We start from the raw sequence: 21,963 nt of genomic DNA, 5'->3' as shown, positions 1-21,963 counted from the left end.
TTTTTACCAGATTGAGTGACAAACAAATACAAAAGAATTTTTTTAAAAAAGGCTTTTATTGATGTCATGCTCAGTATTTCCATAAATCACCATTTATTTAATTCAAACAACTGTAAATTTATCAAAAAATATGTATCTCACTATGTCACAGTATTTTTAAGAAAATAAACTTAACCATCTGCTAACTTGGTTTTCATTTTCTCAGAAGATTGCAAGGAGTGTAGAGTACATCAACTGGAAAAGGGTGAACAACTAATTGTTTATCAGTTTAACCAAATCATTAAACTTACTTTTTTGACCTAGCTACCAACTAAAGGAAATATAAAAAGTAGAAATATAAAGATCACCAACAAAACTCTAAAACACAAAATCAAGACTGTACAGTAACTAAGAAGGCACTTCTAGTTTCTGATTCAAGTAACCATTTCCAGTTTTGGCAAAACTCCTCATATCTAGAAGTTAAATCTAAACATACATTTGTTACTGGAACATATAATTCTACCTTTTCAACATTAAATTTTAATGTTTTAAAGCCCTGTCATTAACCTTTGAATCAAGAAGCAGATATTTTTATTTCTGCAAGCAGAAGAAATGCAATACCATTATTTCAGGTTGTTCTCTCAGTCAATTGTCATTTGCAAGGCAAAATATCTTCACAAAGGCACTTAAATATGGTTCCATCCAAGTAAAATCTGCCAATCTTCTACAAAGATTTTAATTTTGATTGTTCTACTTGTTACATTTCTATATTGTTCAGGTAAATAATCTAAAAATATTGATTATTTTATACATTCATCTTATGCTAGAACGATGACTAAGTAAGCTGGCTTCCAGATTGAGCACAGAGCAACCATGAGCCTTCATGAATGATGTTCACTGGAAGAAAATTAATATATTATACTAAGAAATACCCTTTTAAATAGCTACAAACTGTTTTATTACTGGACATACCCATAATATGATGGTCTTTGGAAATTTCCAAGGAGGTTATGGTTCCATGAGCTAGTAGTAATGAGAAGGAGTCTCAAGATCTTTTTGTTTTTAATTTACAATCTGTTTTCTGGGAAAAAGCTTTATGGGTCAGGTAGCTGACTCATAATATCTTCAGTAGCCATAAATCATGACAGCCACACTAAGGGAAACCAAGACACAATAATCAGTAATAGCTGTCAGGCTGGCCCACAGCTTCTTTAAAATATTGCATATTGTCCATCCATCAGATACCCCGTCTTATACAACATTAAAAAAATCTTGCCTTACCACATTTCTGTTATTAAAAGTGTGCTACTCCTGTCCACAATCACATCTCCACCCAAAACCTGCACTAAAATGCCCCTTCAGAAGTAAAGCTCCTTGGTGAGCATGGAGACCACGCAGGGAATCTGCTTCTTCTCGCTGAAGCGCGGATCGTCCGACTGCGACTCGAAATTGGTGGCCACCACGTAGTTGACCCGAGTGAGGATCTGCATGATCTCAAGCTGCTTTCCATGCTCATTTAGCACAGAGCACAAAGACTGCACAAACCAGGAGCCTCTTCCAGGATTTCTCCAGGAGTAATAACCTGGCAGGAACGACGAGGAAGAAAATACAGGGAGTTATTTTTGCTCTTTTGTGTGAAAGATTCTGGGTAAAGACTGACAATGCACACACTGAAAGCTGAATTCTTAACTATTATATTCCACATCCTACTTCATTAAAACTGAGAATAACGTATATTAACTCTCCAAACCACACACTGCTTAAGCACCACTCTACATTTTGGCACAAGGGAATCTGCAAGAAGTAAAATTACACAGAGAATAACTATTGTGCTGTAACTATTCCTCTTCCTGCCTTCATCACACATTCAGCACACCAGGACACAGAAGGGCAGGATTCCCAGAACATTCCCTTTGCCATCTGAAATCTCCCTTTTCCTCTGCAGCCAGTGTAGAAGTGGGGGATACCCAAGGCACACCAAACCTTTGTGCCTTGTCCATCAGTGCACAATTTATCATCAGGGGTCCATCTCCAATCCAGTCAGTATGGATGGTGAGTTTTCAGGCTTCTCCCCCCATCTTGACCCTCTTTTCCTCACCTGGCACCGTGGAATAAGCAAACAGAAAATCTGCTTCTACTGGGATTTTGTATCTCGGGTTGGCATCTGTCTCCAGGGTGTCATTGGCAGGTCCAGAGTCAGTTTGTATACCTTCATCAAATTCAGAGCCTCTGCAGGCCTGAAAGCAGAGAATATAAACAGAATGTTTCCAGTAAGCAGAAACAAGGTTTTAGAACAATTAGTATTCATCAAAGTCAGAGCCTCTGCAGGCCTGAAAGCAGAGAATATAAACAGAATGTTTCCAGTAAGCAGAAATAAGGTTTTTAGAATAATTAGTATTCATCAAAGCTTTTTAATGGCTTTTAATAGTTTTTTATTCTAAGCAGTACTTTGCATGTATTAAAAGCAGAGATACGATTCTGGGGGATATCCGATTGTTCAGTGATAAACTTACTAGCTTACCCTTTGAAAAATATACATTTTGTAAGCAGAGGAAGGCAGAGGCGTTGAGGCTGTGCATCTCAGCTGTTTGTCAACAAGCGCCACGTCAGCACTGGTTTATTCTAACCATGATTAATTTTACCAGTCTAGAGTCATTCTCAGCACCCAATTATTACATAATGCTGACTTTGGACAATTTCTTGACAGTGGACTCTACAGGTGGAGACTCTACAGTGTGGACAATGTGGTCTAGTGTTTGACCACCCATTACCAGTATATTGCATTTTTAATACTTTTCCATTTATCTCTTTGATTCTTAATTTTCTCTTAATCATGAGTTTAGCTAAAGGGCACACTGGGACAATGGTCCTGGTGGGTAATTTTCAGCTCTTGATCAGTAGCTTTGACTGACAGCTCTTGCAAAAGAACAAGTCTGACTGGCTTATATGACAGGGCTGATTGCCTTTATTAAGATAATTTTAAAGTCTATAAAGTAACCATTTCAAAAGTGTAATTAGGAGAAACATCACTTTAGTAGCATGAAGAGTCTAAAACAGTTTTCACTTTGAGGATGAGAATTAATTGATGGGATAGCCTAGGGAAAACCACATCTGCTGCAACTCTTATATGCAAATAATGCTATGTAGTATGTAAAAAAGAGAATTCAGACCCATGATACGTCAGTTAATGCTGTTTGAAACAGCTGTCTTTAAAAGTTTTAACTAATATAATTAATACATTAACTAATAATTGTATTAACTAGTACAAATAATTACATGCAAATTTAAAAATGCAATATAAATTTTTAGGCTACTGAGGGAAAGAAAAGTGTTTCTTATGCAGTAATTTGTAGACATAGCCTTAATTCAAAGAGATCTGGACAGTATTATTCCTATTGAAAATCATGTACTGGCCTTAGCTCTGTCTGCACAAAAGTGAGTTTATCTTTCTGCTTTGAAGTCCACATATTACCAAGAAAAACCCTGTAGAAAATTACAATGATAATATTCATTACACCTGCAAATCTCATATATAAATTATCTTCTAAAAACAAACAATAATTTTACCCACAGACAACTTGACTCTCCACACATTCTTTCACAAACCTCCAGCAACATTCATTAAGACAACCTACAGGGTTTTTTCTAGGGCAGACAACCAACAGAGCATGTTTTCCCTGCTGCAGCACTGTATTTACCTCAGGGCTATTACCTGAATGAAGAACAGTTTGGGTTTGCCTATAAGGCTTTTACACTTGTCTCCTCTGAACAGCGCAGTCAGACTCTTGATAGCCATGGGTCCATCTGTGCCATAGATGAGCCCCTCTTCCCCATGGCTTAGGAGGATACAGGCAAAACAGGCAGCATCACTGTGGTTCTCCTCAGCAGCTACAAGGCAAGCACTTCTGAGTCAAAAGAAAGCCATGTTTTAAATGGAAATTATATCTAGCAAATGCATTTTTCTGAGGGTAAATACACACTGGGCTCCTACTGTCAGGCATAAGGAGTGGATCATCTTTTACAATGTGGTGAGTACCTTGAGTACATGGATGCATCCTTCACTTGACTCTGAGTTTAGCCCATTGGAATCAACAGGCTGAACCCCTTATCTAATATGAAGGCTCTTCACCTAATACACAGGATAAGTGCTTCACAAGAACACTGTGCATTTCTGAATTAAGCCCAGTCCACTCAGAAAACAAATCCTTCAATACATAAAACTGTATGTGTGGGGCCTAAGCAATCTGCTCTACTTTAACCTGCTGTGAGCAGGGAGTCGATTCAGTGACTTCCAAAGGTCTGTTCACCTCTAAATTATTGTACAATTCTGAATTTTCACCTTTCTTCATTAATTTTTCCATATCATTACGGCTTCGGTCATGGTGTATATCAACCTCAAACCCCAAGTTTTTAAAACTCTTAGCAAGGTCTCCAGCATCTTTGTCAGTGCCATTGCGTGTGCCCATTCCTGCCAGGAAACAAAGAACATGGTTGACTGCACATTACACAACTCAAAATGATTCACATGTTCAAAGGCAAATGTTTAAGTTTATCATTGATAAAATTAAACAATGTCTCAGTGACATGTTTTTAAAACAATCCTCTAGCAGCACTGAGAACAAATTGTGAGATTTTAAAAATAAGGCCATATTCAGTGTTAACACATATCTTATCCTGAAAAATGCTGGCGTGCTCCTAGCACCCTGAAACACAGGAGCTCTAAGGATGATCCATCTCCTTTGGTTATGCAGGCACAAAGCACCCCATGGAAAACCTGCTGAAAAGTGTCTCTGTTATACCCAGTAAAAGGATCTGATACAGAATCTTTGGGGAAAACAATTTACTGTGCTTGCCAAGTGTACAGGAAAAATCCTACAAACCTGATTATAACACAAGTATTTGTCTACCTTGAAACCACATGTGGTCTGGAAAGCTAAATGCAGGAGTGTGAACAGAGCACACCTACAGCTATTAGCTTTTGTAGGTCATAGCTGCAGCTCAGGGACAGAGAATTTATAACATGGGTTGCAGATGCCAAAGTTCAAATTTTAACAACGTGGTTTTAAACTCTGGAACAAAGGTTGAGTTTGAAGTTGGTACAGCAAGGAGACATGGTCTTTGAGACACATACTGAAAAGATGTTGAAAAGAGCCACTCTAACACAGGTGTTAGAGAACAGGAAAAGTTTTAGGAACAACTATTTATCAAAAAAGAGAAAAACATTCATTAAAATTCCATGTCCTAAAACTAGAATATTTGTTGATTAAAAAAGTATAAAAATTCTGTAATGAGTAACATCAAAGAAAGAACATTACCTGTTTTGTCTTCAAAATTTTTGTTGTTTATAATAATACATTTGCCAACTTTCTTGTAATCCATATTATACTGGAATGTGGGAGTAACAATTCGGTATTGATTACTGGGAGAGGGCTTTGGCTGCTCTTCTTCTCCATTCTTCCTTTTTCTAAGTGAATTAAATGAAATTATTGTTAGTGACCAGTCACATGCGCGGCCTGTTTACCGTAATTCAAACCACTCGTGCAGCCCTGCCCAATGTTTCTCCTTCTCCAATATTTGTTTTCTTCATTTACATTTTGGATCAAGGCATTAAGATCTTGTGATTTCCATGAAGTGATGATTGTGTGCGGATGGATTCTGACGAGGTGAAATAACTCTGGAGTGGACTGCAGCCAACAGCAGGACACAGATCCTGACCCAGAGATAAAAAAAATGGCCTACATGAAGTGAGGCTGGCAGCAACCTTTTGCAAACTGTTTCTGGACATATTCTACTTTTACTGTAAGTAATTAATGTAACAGACAGATTTCCCATAGTAGCTATTCCAGGAACATGAAGATATGCAGTTTACCCAGCTGTGTGATGAGAATTGTTTACTGAATCACCATCATCCCTAAATTTTGTGCAGATTAAGACTAAGAAGGAGGTAAGTTCTACTGATAAAGGTTATAGGTGTGAACAAGTCACATGTTAATTTAGTCTGCCAAACAGCAGTCTGAACCTATGAAAAACCCAAGCACATTTCAATGTAATCATTGATACCTGAACTTTGTCAAATAAAACCGAAGAAAAAACAAATCAAACTATTATAATAATTATGTTAGTGGGTTATATTAATAAATCTTCTCTGGTTATATGACTGTGTACTGATCTTTTTGCTATGTACAGGAGTCTTACACTGTATTAGAAAGAGATGCCAAGGGATAGCAAAGACATTACTCACAGATTTAATCCAAATAAAGTATTGATATCAAATCAATTACAGCCAGAATGCACACCTGATGCACAAGCATGAGGAACTCAGCAGTACTTGCTTTTCCAGGTGGACTTTTTGGTCCAAGCAGGTGGCTTCAGCTGTGGTTAAGATTTCCTCAAGCAAAACTGAAGCCAGTAAGAGCCTATAAGGAGTCTGATTCAATCCCAGAATTATAAGCAAGTTTTGGAGCCCACTTAAAAACAATGCTCTGGAAAGGGCAGAAGTTATTGGCACCTCTCTTATTTGTTCCAGCATCCAGCTTCCAATAGGATTTATTGCTGATGTCTGAGAGGAAAACATAAACTACTTTCACAGCACAAATAACTGTATAGTACAATTTGGTTATAACAGCATTAAATTTTTCCTATAACCTCAATTAATTTAAGTACTTTCACTATTCTCATCCTGACATCTTCCTAAAGAATTATTAATTTGGTTCAATAATAACCTGTAGACATGAGATTGCTATGAACTGATTAAATGTTTAGGTAATCTATTTTCTTACCTGCCTGATTTAACAATGGTTGTCTTTTAGTTCTAAGTGTCCTCTTTTTTATTACTAAAGGACAAGACCAATTGGAATCTATAATAAACCTTCTTTAAATGATTCATCATGTATAAATGCTACTGCAATTCAATTTCAAAACAGCTTCTTATCTTTGAGTGCCACCACATTCTATTAAAAAGGGCCAAATTAAATAGCTGCACCTGGCAGGCTTCCATTATACTCTTTTTACATGTGACCATCTTAATATTATGTCCTCTTTTAGACTTCCCTTGGAGACTGAAAAACAAGATATTGAACTGGATCTACTTGAGGATTATATCTGGCAATACAGGGTTTTTTTCTGACAAATTGCAAGCACGGATATTATCCTTGCATATGCTTCTTGAGGGCTCTGGAAGCAATAATTAAATATGCTTTGCCTCAAGAAAAAGTCTTAACCAATTCTTAAATAATTATTTTAAAGAATCAGTCAGAGCTGAATGATGCTGATATTACATTTGACTTTCAAAGAGATTTTAAGCTAAAATTTCCCCTGGTTCTCCATCAACAGACAGTTCTTTGTGAAGGAGAGTAAAAGAAATTTCAGAAAAACAAATAACCACTCAGGTCCATGAAGGTTCAGTTTCTACAGACTTATTTGGCTTCAGTGATTTCCTGAAAAAGTAATTGAACAGTGGCTGTTAGAGACAACAGGATATTTTCAAGGGGATTGCACACACATTTCTGTTTATGTCCAACCCATGAACAGCTGTCAACACTCAGGGATGGACCCATTTCAGCATGTTTGCACTGTCTAAAATGCTGGGAAGCACCAAACTCCAGCCCAGAAATCAGGCAGCCACGTTACCCCATGAAAAGCCCCACTGAAAACAGCAGCAAGGGTTAAGTGGCACAGCAACGCAGCCACGCAACTTCTCTGAAACCACTTCACTCCCAAGTTCAACAGTTTGCACTCATTCATGCAGAAATACTCGTGAGTTTGAGGGATGTAATTCCTGCTGCTGGAATTCTCAAGAGCAGCCAGCAGCCCTGTGCCAGTCCATGGCAAACACCACAGACAAGCCTTGGCAGCTCATTTCCCCGTTCCTTCACACACGACACTGTGGTTTCACTCCAATGCTTCCTCCTAAGCTGAACAGGTTAATGAGATACCCAAAACCCACAGCACGGTCACACCTATCACTTCCTTACTGGAAGACAATAAAAAGTTCCAGAAATCTTTTGGCATCAGTCCAAACTGAATAAATAAGGGAGCAAAGGCTGTGGATTATACTCAGCTTGAACCTGTAGTCCAGACAAGATTCTGGCTCCTGTGCCCACATAGCACAATATGGGAACTGCCTGACTGGCTACTCTGACAGTATAATGTGCAACTTTTCAGATTCAATAAGCTAAATCAGACCTTGTAATGATAATTACTAAAGTTACAAATAAGTAATAATCAGGCCTTAAACGAAATCTTCTGTCAATGATGGGCAGACTTATGATTGAAAGCCTAAATCTTTTTTCTGAACTTTGAACTGGACACTAGCTAGTAAAAATGTTTACTGCTGCTCTTACTAAGCTTTCTAACGATTGTATTTTCCAAAAGGGTTTCCACAGATTAGTTATATGCTTTTATAAAATGTTTTAAACTATGTGCCCTCTGCTTGATTTCTTTCTGCTTCTCTGACATGTAGTGTCTTTAATTTCCCTCTTTTGAGATTCAAACCTGCCTGGACTAAACAGAAAGTTGAATTTCATGACTGTTTACTCATTCTTCAGGTCTTAATTACAGCTGTGCCATTATTCCTCACTCCATTAGTGGTCACTAATCCTTCCCTTATACAGAAATAGTCTCCTCATTATTGTTGTCACGTATTTCAAATTTTCTCCCTTTGGTCAAAAGTTCAGAAAAACTGAAACTCCACTCTGGCACTCTCATATAGCTTGCACATTTTCATCCTCACTGTGTCTCTAAATCCAGGCCTCAGGCTTGCCAACTGCATATCTGGGAATGCGATTTCATCAAGTCTAGACTCAGTCAGTATCAACCCTGAGAAAATCATTATTATCAACTTCTCACTTTTCAAACATAAAACTAAAGTTTATCTGTCCTATTTATCATTTTGTTACTGAACTTTTAAATAGTAGTAGTGTTTAATCAGCATGAGTGGCTAAAATTCTGCCAAAGTCAATGGAGATACATCACTTGCACGAGCAGTGGACTTCATCATCTAAAGGACTGGTACCTATCACAACAAACCTTCTTTTCTCTCATACTTGGAATAAGTTATTGTTTCAATATGGTTCAAGATTTAAGGATAAAATTATCACCAACATCATTTAACTATGCTTGAAGATTATTTAGGAAAAATAAAGCAGTGTCTCTTAGCAGCTGTGATTTTCTCTCCTTTGATGTCCTTTCTAGTGGCACCTTCCTCCACTCCTGCTGCTACCATACATGAGTGTGACATACCAGCATATTAAGAATCCATGTGCAGGTCGAAGGCTTCCTTGAGCACTGTCTTTATTCATCTAGTATTCATCTACTCCTCTGCCTGGCTATTTAAATGACTGTTCTTTTCCAGGGAGTGTTGTTCAAAATAAACTCTAAAAATGGTATTACAGAAGGATATCTAGGTTTTAAAGAAAGCTGTAGTCCCCTTCTCTCCCAAGAAAATTAGGGCCTTTTGTTGCTGTACTGAAAAATGTAAGCAGATAAAAAAAATCTACAATTCTACACTATTTAATTTAAGGGAGCTGACATTCAGAGTTGGGTGGAAAAAGCCACACTGATTCCATTCATTTCTATTTGAAGTAAACCCACAAAAGGAGAGAACTGTGTCTTACTCTGCTCTATGCAGTTCAGTAAACTTTGCCTTTCCTTGATAAGGAATATCTCAAAACATTAACAGTTTTACTCTGGCTTCCTTCTTTTATACAATGTGCAATATAAGTTTTGAATAACTGATAACATGTTTCAGATTAAAAAAAAATTGCCCTTGAAAACAGGCTGTCTTTACAAAACATCACTTCAGGAGTCCAAATGCTTTTTTGACATTGGTGAATAGTTTTATTCTCGTTTCTGTCACATTTCTCAGCCTTTCTGTAGGGTCTGGGCAGGATTAGAGCAGTGGACAGAAACATTCTCAGGTAATCCACTGACAGCCACAAGAACTTTCATACCCTTAAGTGTTGTGGGAGCAAGGTGTCTTAAACTGCAATGCTCTTTAATCCATTACAAACAACTGAGATGCTTCCCCTAAGGGGAAGCATCTCAGTTGTTTGTAATGGATTAAAGAGGGACTCTATACAGGTTTCATTTGAATAAATTTCCCATTAAGTTACAACATTGTGGAATGCATGGGACAATGCATTAGTTCTAAGGCCTCTTGAGAAATTTACATAGGCTATTGCTGATTTATTTTTATGCAGTTTATGTTGCCCTTTCTGCCTAAAAACTCACACTCTCCTTCCATTGTTGCATGCACAATATAAATTATGTTTGTGACTACTGCTCATCAAAAATGCTGTTTGCTCTCCCGGGGAAAAATCCTGGACTGGACTTATTTACTTAAAAAGACAGTGAAAGGATAGACAGAAAACAATGAAATGCAAATACAATTGTGTTTGAATTCACAAGGCATCACTAAGCTATGTGCAGTAAAACTGAATGTGCTGGAGATCAATTTAGATTTATTCATTAAAAAAAAAAACAACAAAAAAACAAAACCAAAACAGAACAGGAAACAGAATTTATAAATTAGCCAAAATAAGGTTCAATATTTTGTTCTATGTTTCTACCTTAGCATCAATAATTAGTGGTCTGACCTGGGCTCCATAATTCATACTTCTGATGCCTTCTGATGATCATGCATTAAGATTTCTTACTTCTACATAAACTTCTCTTCAAACTATCAGCTTTAATACTTTTATACCTTAATTCTATCTAATTTCACCGTATTTAATACACCTCTAATTACTGTACACTCTCCCCAGTTTGAATTTTTTTAAAAATCTTGAACCCTGTTGGCAATATCAAGCAAAAGGCACTTGTTAAACCTGACTAGAGATTTTTATATCTTAAATTCTCTAAGCCACACTTTTTGTTCCTTGTCAGATCTGTTTTGGTAGTGTCACACAGATTTAGAGCTGCAAGCAAATAACAGATTATCCTGTTGCCTTTTTCCATTAATACTGCATCAGGTTGGCAGAACAGCAACATTTCTGGACAAGAACAGTGTATCACTACTTGAATTGTCTTTCATAAAAATGAATATTTTTTTACTGTTAAAAATCAGAAAGCATAAATTGCATGGGATAAAGACTAAACCATAAGGTCTAGACCATATACTAAAGCTGTATTACAGTGCATTTGAAAGTGCATACTCAGGCTTGCAAATTATGTGCCATGACAGAAATTGAAAGAAAAAGCTTAATAGCTGAAACAGAAGTGTCCTGAGGAAAAAGGGGCAATTCTAACTGTACAGGAGGAAGTGCAAGTAAGCATTGCACACTTTCAATTTCCCTGTTAGCAAATGTTAGCAAAGGACTGCTGAGTTTGATAGACGAGCACCAACAAAATCACCAGTCTTTAGAAGGCTATTTTAAAATATATTCCAGATAGATGTCAAAAGAAAATTGAAAAAAAATTCTAATATTAAAGTCAGGATATTTTCCACACAATACAAAGTCTTCATTTAGCAGAAAGTATAAAAAGGATCCTACAAAACTGCACACAGAAGTTCCCTAAAAAGCATTTAAACATTACTTCGCCTACATTGCTTACCCACGCACACAGATGTCTTAAACAAAAGGCATGAAAACTGACAGCTGCAATTTAGAATAGCAAACATAAACAACACAGTGCCACACACAAAACCCCACTGTTCCTAGATTTCTGTTCACTGTCAGGATCTTGTTTCATCTGTTAAAGAAATTCAAAATTTCAGTAAAACATGCTAAGCTGATAACACTGGAGTCTGAAGTTAACATTTATTGATGATATATGAAGTCTGTGCTGCCCTTGCCTATTTATATATTGCTTTGCTGAAATGTCTAAGCTTTGAAAGTAATTTTTGGGAATGAGTGGAATAAAGGGAAATGGCCAGTGTGCCTCCTGGAACACCAGAGCCCCAACAAACACACTCCACTTTCGTCCTGGAGCAACAGGACTGCTCAGGCAATAAAATAATGACTGTAAATGTTCTCAAGGACAGGGCCATAGGAATTAATCAGCCTTCAGTATCTTTTTGAACTGCCCATTAGCTCATGAGTTCTTAAGGGCATCTTTGGAATCAGATTTCCAGCTGACTAAACAAAGCCAGTTTGAAAGCCAGCAGAGGCAAAGCCTTTTCTCTGAATTAACCTGAAGTTAGGAACCTAGGACAGTACCACCTTTTGTTCATCTGGAAATTCATGTCACAGGCCCTTCAAATAATGGTAAACACAGTAATTTTGAACAGAAAATATTGCTGTATCAAAAGAAAGGAGTTAGGTAAACAATGTGATTATTTCCTTTAACTTATCAAGATAATACTAGAGCTGGGAAGGACCTAAGCTATCATTAAAAAAATTCTTTCCAAGACAGGACTGAGTTCATTCACCCAAAAAAACAGTGTTATACTAAAAACATACTTTTGTTCTTGATATGGCACATGAAAGAGTACTGTAACAGATTTCACAGAAAATTTGCAAAATAAACTGCTTCAATTTATTTAAAAGAAATCCTGTCATTTTCCTAAATTTCTTAATATCACATCCGAGTGTACAACACAGAATAAAATTTATTTATTAAGACCATATGCTAGCTGTGCCTTGCCCAATTAACTTGATGAAAGGTATTAAACAAGCCAAAATGAGCTGTGCTTCTGCTGTGGAATCACTTTGGGAAAGCAATTCTGCAATTCTTGGTCTCAGTTCTTCCATCACAAAATGAAGTCTAAACAAATGTATTTTATAAAGCAATTGCAGACCATGTGGCTTCTTTCCAGGGGGAGGGTAGTAAAGAAACTGATATCCCATGTTCCAACCAACAGAGCCAGTCTCAGGGGCAATCCCGTGCCCTCTGCTCTGGGATGCCCCTGCTGGAGCAGGGAGCTTGGACCAGATGAGCCACGGTGGTCCCTTCCAACCTGACCCATCTGGGACTCTATCCAGTACTGATTTTGAACTAGAATACTTTTAAAATTCATATTTTGTCCATCTGTGCAATGTTTATGTCTAGAGTGTGTGGGTTAGCTTACTGACAGGTGCCTCCTGGAAAGAAAATGCATGGAACAAACCATTCTTACTGTAAAGTTATTATTTACATTCTTATTGTAAACCTTTACTATGGAGGTTTACAGTGGATCTCAGTCCAGAAACAAATTCCTAACTTTGATTACTACACATCAGTTTCCCTGCAGAGAGAGCAATGCTAGTGCCTGTATGACTATTTAACATCAATTGAAACACTGAATACATTTTCAATACCTCATGATAAGACATTTTTCGGACACTAAGCTATCTTGTAGCTTTTTTGTTCCATTTCAGTTTCAGATCCATCTCCAATTAGGAGAGAGAATCTTCTCTAAAAACCCGTAAAACTGAGAAACTCAGTCCAAGACAACTCACAGTATAATGAAAGAGTTGAGCTGTTTGAAAGAACAAGCCTCAGACTACAACTTCTGGCACACTTTGTAAACGTTTTTTGAAGTTCTGATAGTTAATCTAAATATGCCTTCCTGTCTTTTAAAGTATGTGTTAGTGATGGCCTTAACTAATTCAAATCAAAACCACAACTGCAATTTAATTTATTATATACAAATGAAGCAGACCAAGTGCATTGGGACTAAGCCAGCTGCACTTTGGACAAAAAAGTTTCAACAGACAGATCTAATATTGTCCACATTTCACAACAGTTAAAAAAAGACAAAAGGAAAAAGAAAAGAAACAGGTAGCAATGCCCTAGTTTTGTGCACTAAATATTTTAGGGATCACTTACATCCCACATGACAATTTTGTGGTGTGATGACTCCAAAATGGAGTTCTAAACTCTCAATCATCACTTTGTAACTGAGATTCAGCTTCTCAATTAGCTGCATTTTATCTGCCAAGCAAGCCTCACATTATTGTATGCAACATAATAGCCAAAAAACATCCAAAAGGTAAATTTTTACAAATAAAGAATTTTGCTTGCTGAAAGGCTTTCTGCTAATTTCTAGAAAACCTGCACATCCATACCTTCCGTGGGTGTTCTGGAAAGTGCAATCTTGCAGGATCATACCCTAGGCAGTATAATGTACATAGGCAAGTGACAATTATATGCAAAAAAAGAGATGAAGCATACTTTACCTTTCATAGGTACTAAAAGAAATTAACAGGTACATATGGATTGCTTGGAAATGACTCAAACTAAAGCAAGCCCTCCAAACACTAATGCTCAGAGAACACTCTGGCAAGGATTAGCAATTGCAAAATGCCAGTGGAGCTTGGATTAGCTAAACTGAACTGTTTTAGGGTATAAACTCATGATTTTTCCAAACGGGTGGCAGAGAAGGAAGGCGCTGAATAACAATCTACAGTACCTTGGCTCATCATCAAACGGTACTCCACACTGCATCTGAAAACAGCTTCAGCTTGTCCTCAGGAGCAAGTCTGGTGTTCTCTGGCAGTGCTGGGAGCCCACCATGCTCGGGGCTGCACTGCAGAGAGAGCAGGATGCTCTGTGAGCTCGGGCCCGGCATTCCCCTGTGTCAGCAGTGGGTCACGCTGGACTGTTCTGCTCTGTGGGGCCATTCAAACCCCCCCGGCCAGCACCCTGCCAGCTGAGGTCATGCAGCCTGAGCCACCTTTGCTGACCAGCAGAAAACGCCCTCCCATCACTCATTCTACCTCTGCTCCTGTGTAAGAGTACGGGAAAATAGATTTTGAGATGGAGGTGGGAAGGCAGACTTCACTTTGTGTTACGTCCCTTCTATCAAAACCTGATCCACAACATTTACACAACACATGTTTTCTAGCAAAATAATGCAAATTAACATGCATCGCTTACAAAGCCTTTCTATACTTTAACTAATACAACTACTTCCTACACATTTACCCTCAAACAGGGTTTGTTATAAATTTGGCTTAAATTTCTCTGGATTGCTCTGAAAGCTTAAGTGTGACACCACAAAATAGCTGCCCTCCAAATTCTGTATGATACAGCCCAGAGTTTGTTGTAATGAAGGAAATAAATTACTACACTAATTACAAAAAGTAATTAGGATACTTGACTGTGATTACTTCAGCTACAGTTCCTGGATAACCCAGTGTTTGCTGTACTTCACATTAAAAAGGCTCTAAGGAGACTGGAAACAAATATTGACTGTGAATCAATGAGTTCTTGTAATATAGACTAAACACTATTTGAAGATACTTGGGCTTTTCCTATGAGGTAAATGCAGTCAGCACCCAAGGGAAAGCACAAGCACTGGCCACAGGTTCCACCCATTGTTAAATACTCCTGCAGTGCTCTCCAGAAGCTGAGTTCCAGATATAACAAAAATTGCTTGAACAAAACAACAACAAAAAAACCCCAAAACACATACACATATACACAAAAAAAACTCTCACCAAACCCCAAACAAGCAAACAAAACAAAAACAAAACAACCCCTGACTTAAAAAAAAGAGTAACAAAAATGAAAAATGCCTGTTGTTTCTTGCTACAATCTCTTAATTGTCTTTGTTGGAACTTTTCCAGACTATAAATTACTTCTGAAATTTCATGTTTGATGCTTTCAGGTGAACATAAACGATTGATATTTGCCTTGTTCTGAAGCAGAACAAACTCTAAACAAAATTAAAATTATATTGTGATAGATTTTGGAGGTGTGACAGTAAAAGGAAAAGATCATCACCCATTTACAGGACAAACTAAGGCACACAGTGACTTCCTTAGAAACATTAAGGAAACATGAGGCTGAAACAGGAGGTCAGCTCAGACATCTGAGCTTGCAGCCCAGAACATAACTTCAGATAATGATTCATCAGCTGTTAGTTGCTTTAAAGTAGCTTGCTATTTTTAGTCTCTCTAAGGATAAAAGAAATACTTTTCTTAGCAATATTTATTTTGAAAGGTCTATTCTATTCTGACGCTGAAAAATGTGTAACAGAACAGACAACTCTGGAAAACATATGTATCTGCATCAGTGTGAAACTGTTCTCCATAAAAGCTCTACCTGAAAAGCAGCTTCTTTTACAAATCAATATAAAAATAAACTGTTGGTATTCCCCATACAGGCACTTATGGGCTGGACTTGGTGATCCTTGTGGGTCCCTTCCAATTCAGAATGAATGTCATACTGTGAAAAGTGGATGGAAAATAGATCCCAGAAGACAGAGGAATAACAGAAAAGCTTAGAAACAAAGACAACTTTCTACACCTGTTACAACTCCAGACCTGAGGTTCAGCTGAGGATGAACCTCAAAAATGAGGATGCTTTGAAGGACAAAGTTATTTATGTTGAGAAATATGACTGTACTGAGACAAGGGTCGTGAAGTTAAAAGAGACAGCCTTTGGTAACATCTTTGTTTCCCTACTTTGATGTCCTACAACCCAAATAAACACTGTACACATGAAAAGAAAAGGTAATATCCATGAATCTTTTTCATCTAAATACTAATTTACAATTCTTAACTATGTAACTCAAAACCACTGAAGTACAGAAGGTGAGAGGCACACTGGCATTTCCAGGAAACTTTCAAATTACTCAAAGGTCTCAAACTTTAAAGTGGTGTGACTTGGCAGAAATAAATATCTTACAAAATAGATATTTTGGATCTGCAGTGTTAAACAACTAAAATATTCTTGGTGACTACATGCCCCACAAAACCCATGAAATTTCTCAGTGGGGTTTTCTCACAATCATTTAATGTATCTGCATTGAGGGCACTATAGAATCACACCCTTTTACTTGTAACTATATTTGTAAAGATTTTTGAATAGATATCTCTGTTTCCTGTTTCCAGATGAAAAGGGGAATATTGACTGTAAAACAAGACAGTAGGGCTGGAGCAGATAAAAGTAACCAGATGACAAATGGTTTTGTACAATTAAATTAGGATAAAACTGGTGCCTAGATACTGCTAATAACAAAACACTTCTGCACTGTTCCTTCACTGAAGCCCACGAGCAGTCAGGGTTTTTTACAGTGCAAATGCAAGTCTACCAAGCCTTGGGAATTTCTGGATGCAGCTTTTTTAAAGAAAACAACTTTATTAGGATTAAGAGAAATCTTAGCTCTACTTAACACAATGCAACTGCAATTTTATTCCATTTCATGTTACATTAGCTTGCCTGGATGCTAAAATACATTTGCTGCTATCAATCATAAAACACAAAAGATACCAAATGAAGTTATTAAGTCTTCCTGTGGAGAAGCAAGACTATATTTAACGCCTTGGAAGTGTCAAAAGAGCACACATAGCATAGTAAAAAACCCCAAACTCATGTGGGAAAAATTCTACTAGTTAGCTAAAAAAATAAAATACACATTTGAAAACCTTAGTTGAATCTTTTTTTAAACAGGTTTTAAACATTTTGGGTGCATAGCCTTGCCAGAATGTGCAAGGCTGTGCACCAAAAATGTGCCTGTGCACTATTTGCTTTCTGGAACATCACTTTTTGCTCAACTGCAGCACAGCCGATTTTCTGCTCTTTTCTTAGTGCACAAAATTAATCCCCTCCTGCCATCTAGTGGCTAAATAAAAACCCGGCTGGCATATTTAATCCAAAATTTCTTCCAACTCTTTTCCCCACTGGACAGCTCTTCTCACCAACATTAGCTAAGTATTAGCACTTTTCCGAAGAGAAGGAAATATGTAGGAGGTAATTCCCCCAAGTTGTTGAGATGTCAGAAGCATCTGCCCATCCTGGCTTGTTCTGAGCCTCGTGGCCTCCTTGGTACAGCAGCCTCACAGACTTCTCAGAGAGAAATATCTGTAGTGAGTAAGGTTTTAATTTATTTCCAGTTACTGCTGCAACAAGGCAGATCTCCAGTCACAGCCAGAGAGTGGCAAATTGGAGCTGTGAAGCTACTGGAAACAGCTGGTCTTTCTGCACAGCTTTGAATTTGGCTTCTCACTGCTCTGTTCTCTCAAATTAAAATTAATGTGCTTATGTAACATCACAAGTTACTTGCTTTCCTATTGAACTCACTTATGTTAAGCAATAGTACATGAAATGCAGTGAAGAACTTAATTGAGAGAACTGCACAACTGGTAAAAGACTGGGTGGATAAAACAAATAAAAAAGGACAATAAAATTGTAGTCAGTCTAAAGCTTTCTGGACACCTTATTTAAGATTTCTTCAGGATGCCAAAATGAAGCTTTGGCAATCAAGGCAGAGAGCCCCACTGGCTCACGTACAAGCACATCTAGCCTGGTATCTGGTACTGACTAGTACTGACTCTTCAAATGTGTTTGAAGAAAGCAAACAAAAGAAATTGGATACAGAATATATTCTCACAGAGATGTGACTTAGGAACATCTTCACCAAAGATGTTAACATCTGGAATTTTCTTCCACACATACATCTAATCTCTTAATTTTTCTAAAAGCTTGACATCTGCATATCCCCTGGCCACAGTGACATTCTGCACCATGCTAAAATTACATCTTAACACATCTTTTAAATCTACTGCATGAACTTTTCATTGCATGTCCCCTAGATTCCCTGTGAGGCACAAAGAGTGATCATTCTCCCTTCACTTTCTCCTTTGTCACAGTCATAGTTCAGATCAGATCCCATTTGCCTTTATCCTCTCACACTCCTCCCCTATCTTCCTTCAGACCAAGGACTTTTAGTTTCTGTAGGACAAAGACAGACAAATACCTTAATTGTCAAGCACCTCATTCCTCTTTAACAAATCACTACTTTCTTCAAGAAACTCTGTTAGATTTCTCAGAAGTTTTTTTTTCCCTACAAAACCTAAGTTGAATTGTCTCAACTGCCTCATACTTAATCTGAGTAATTTTTTACTTCTAAAGAAAAATGTTGCAAATTGCATCTTCAAGGAGTTCCCAAAAGATGAATGCCTCAAACTGATGAATAGCCAAATTATTTAAAAAATGTCTTATTGAAAGTCATAGAAATGCTGATTATTGCCTTTTCTTTGGCAATTATTAACTTTGAGTTGCATAATTTAGTAATAGTATTAGCATATCACCTCTTGTAAAGAAGACCAAATTAAATATCAAAACACACATTTTATAAAGTTGGAAAGAAACCTTTGAAAAAATATTTGACAAGATTTAGAAACAAATGTTACATTTGTCTATTTGTTAAAATTAATAATACACATACACATCATGAAACATATTTGAGAAACGATAAAATGAGACAAAGTACAGTGATTTGCTTAACAGCACATCAAAAGTCTTCTAAGACTAAAGCATCTTCACTTCTCTCACAAATTTGTTATCCCTATTAAAATCACAGAATAAACAACAAAAATAAAAGTATATTAGCCATGTACTCTCTGAATTACATTGCTTACTTTAATGTAAATTTCCGATAGTAAAAAAAATTGAAACCTCTCTGTAAATACATTAGACTTTGTATCAAATATCTCTTTCAAAATCTCACTAAATCCAATGTGAAGTAGCCATTTGCTGACATCCAACAGTATTTATAAACTTTGCGTGTTCATTTTTCATCTTTTGCAATTCTAATCACATTATCCAGTGTTTTCAGGAGTACAGACGAGCAGTAAATAGTTATTGCTTCCCACTGGTTTAATGAAAGTAAGCTTATGCTTCAGTGAGACTACTATGCTTTAAAATGAAAGGCTTTTAATGTGTTCTGTAAGGGGTTACATCTCTAGACTTGGTGAGGCTTCTTTGTGCTACAACCTAGATGGCACATCCAGGCTTTAAAGTAACTTAGACAGTCAGCAGGGATTCCAGTGATGCTGGAGATTAGCTGAGCTGAGTGCAGTAAAATAGATAATTAATGGCATATTCAATTCCCAGCTCCACCAAAGGTCAATGTTTAAGATGTGGGACTGTAATTGATGCTAAATGAACTTGGTGGTCTCTCAGCTGCCAAATAAAACTTATGGGAGATATTATAGGTTTCCCTACAAGGGATATTAAAAAGAAATGCTTTAAGGTACAGACAAGATACATTAAATGCATACAACATAAACCACCTTTCTATCCAGACCATCAATAATATTGTGGACATACCAAACTGAACACCAAATCAAGCCTTTTTATGTTTCTTTGATTAAAAGGATACCATGGCAGCTGATACAAGAAGAACAGGAGTACAAGTAGGAACTTACTTTCCAAAAAGTGAGAACCTGCTGCTTCTGTCTGGCCTTGCATCAATTACATCACAGCCATCTTCACCATCTCCCTCTCCAGAAGGGAGATCATCACGCTGATCCTCTGACATCTGCAAATGAAAGTACAAGAATGTAAGTGTCCCTCAGTGAGCACTGACATTTTAGAAATACTTCCGTGAACCAGATTATTTATGGTCTGGCTTATAGAAGATACATTTGAGGGTTTTAGTCAGTTTTATTGTATACTTCTTCCTCAGGAAGGAGTGGCTACAGATGTTTGGTCCTCAATTGCTGTGGCATTGCACATGTCCAGCCATGTCTATTTTCTCATGCCAGTTACCATAAGGAACTTGTCTAACATCACTCTCAAAAAAACAGATTACAGCAAAATCAAAAATAATTCTATGGTGAAAGATAACAGAATCCTAGAAAACAATCATAAAATAGAAGCAGAACATTCTGAGTTGCAAGAGACCCCTGGGATCATTGAAGCCCAACACCTGGCCAGCAAAGGGTAGTCCCAAGTACCCTGCCATGTGCCCAAGGGAGCTGTCCCCACCACAGAAGCAGTTCCCAGATAGTTCCCCATGGTCTGGAAAGAAGCAGGTTGGGATGAAAGCAAGGCTCCTGTGTTTTCATTTGCATATACACAGTCAGATGTGTGTGTAAGTGCAAGAGTCCTGTGCGTTTCCTATGGGTGGTTTTAATTTCATCGCCGAGCAGCTGGGAAACCACAGCAGAAGGATCCGCGCCAGCTCCGCGGAGAGGAGCACGGGCACACGCAGGACCTCTGCTCGGGGTGGATGCACTGAAACACCTGCTCCCAGACTTTCATCAGGAAACCAGCAGTGATTCCTGCCCCTTTCCCATAGTTAGGCAGGTTAAATTTTCGTTTATCACCCATTTACTGCGAAGAGCACACGTTTACATGGAAAACCACCCGAGCAGCAGCAGCAGCAGCAGCAGCCCAGAGCGCACCCGCGGCTCCACGGCTGCACCACCCGGCCAGGGAGCAGCACCGGCAGAGCTTTGGGAGCTCCCCGAGAGTAAGAGCAGCTCCCAAAGCCGGGTCCCGGGTCCAGCCTCGGCTTTGGCAAGCACACACACACAGACACACAGACACACAGATAGAGCAAGCAGAGCGCGCACGCCGCGGGGGCTGCCCGGGCAGCGGAACGCAGCAAGGCACGGGCAGCGAGGGCAGGAAAGCAGGGCAGGGGCCCGGGCAGGGGCAGGGGAAGGGCCGCGAAGGGCCCGGGGCTTGCCTTGCTGCTGGGTCCGGCCGCGCGGGAGCGAAAGCGAAACTTAAAGGAAACTTAAAGCAAAAGAGGCAGGCGGCGCTCCCGGGGCGGCGCCGGGGATGGGCGGGCTCCCCTGGCGTGTCCCAGTCCGCATCCCTGACCCTTGTCCCGTCCCCATCCCTGACCCTTGTCCTCCTCCGCATCCCTGACCCTTTTCCCGTCCCCATCCCTGACCCTTGTCTGTCGGAACCCAGAGCATCTAAGTGACAGCCGACCCCGGCACTTGTCCTCCGCATCCCTGACCATTCTTCCCGTCCCCATCCCTGACCTTTGTCCCCATCCCCGACCTTTGTCCCCATCCCCATCCCTGACCCTTGTCCTCGTCCCCAGCATCCCTGACCATTCTTCCCGTCCCCATCCCTGACCTTTGTCCCCATCCCCATTCCTGACCCTTGTCCCGTCCCCCTCCCTGACCCTTTTCCCCATCCGCATCCCTGTCCCTGTCCCTGTCCCTGTCCCTGTCCCTGTCCCTGTCCCCGTCCGTCCCCCTGGCAGAGGGTCTCGGGCACAGCCCCCGGTCCCTCCTCGCTCCCCAGGTAATGACAACCACATCCCAGCGAAACCAAAATTACCACTTTTTAATAGCTGTGCTCCGGCACACC

At 38.8% G+C, this 21,963-nt stretch overlaps 1 protein-coding gene across 1 annotated transcript; it reads right to left on the bottom strand.

The window, feature by feature from the left end:
* Positions 1-59: 59 nt before the first annotated feature.
* CASP7 (caspase 7) lies at positions 60-21,424 on the bottom strand. Its single transcript, XM_039709416.1, has 7 exons — positions 21,326-21,424; positions 20,058-20,170; positions 5,295-5,443; positions 4,319-4,447; positions 3,692-3,867; positions 2,078-2,216; positions 60-1,561 (listed from the first exon to the last, which is right to left on the bottom strand). The coding sequence occupies exons 2-7, from the start codon at positions 20,168-20,170 to the stop codon at positions 1,338-1,340; spliced, it is 930 nt and encodes a 309-aa protein (XP_039565350.1). The 5' UTR covers positions 21,326-21,424; the 3' UTR covers positions 60-1,337.
* Between the last annotated feature and the right edge of the window lie 539 nt (positions 21,425-21,963).

The sequence above is a fragment of the Passer montanus genome, unplaced genomic scaffold, assembly GCF_014805655.1.
Source record: "Passer montanus isolate IOZ18808 unplaced genomic scaffold, ASM1480565v1 scaffold21, whole genome shotgun sequence".
Classification (NCBI taxonomy): Eukaryota; Metazoa; Chordata; class Aves; order Passeriformes; family Passeridae; genus Passer; species Passer montanus.
Note: the sequence above shows the minus strand (reverse complement) of the source record. Positions and strands in the feature narration are given on the sequence as shown.

What these genes read in the sequence shown, in the direction of transcription:
- CASP7 (XM_039709416.1), bottom strand. Translation starts at nt 20,170, where the DNA reads ATGTCAGAGGATCAGCGTGATGATCTCCCTTCTGGAGAGGGAGATGGT. An exon ending in AAATTTTGAAGACAAAACAG is followed by an intron (nt 4,448 to 5,294) that starts GTAATGTTCTTT and finishes GTTTCCTGGCAG; the next exon opens with GAATGGGCACACGCAATGGC. An exon ending in TGCTTATTCCACGGTGCCAG is followed by an intron (nt 1,562 to 2,077) that starts GTGAGGAAAAGA and finishes CGTTCCTGCCAG; the next exon opens with GTTATTACTCCTGGAGAAAT.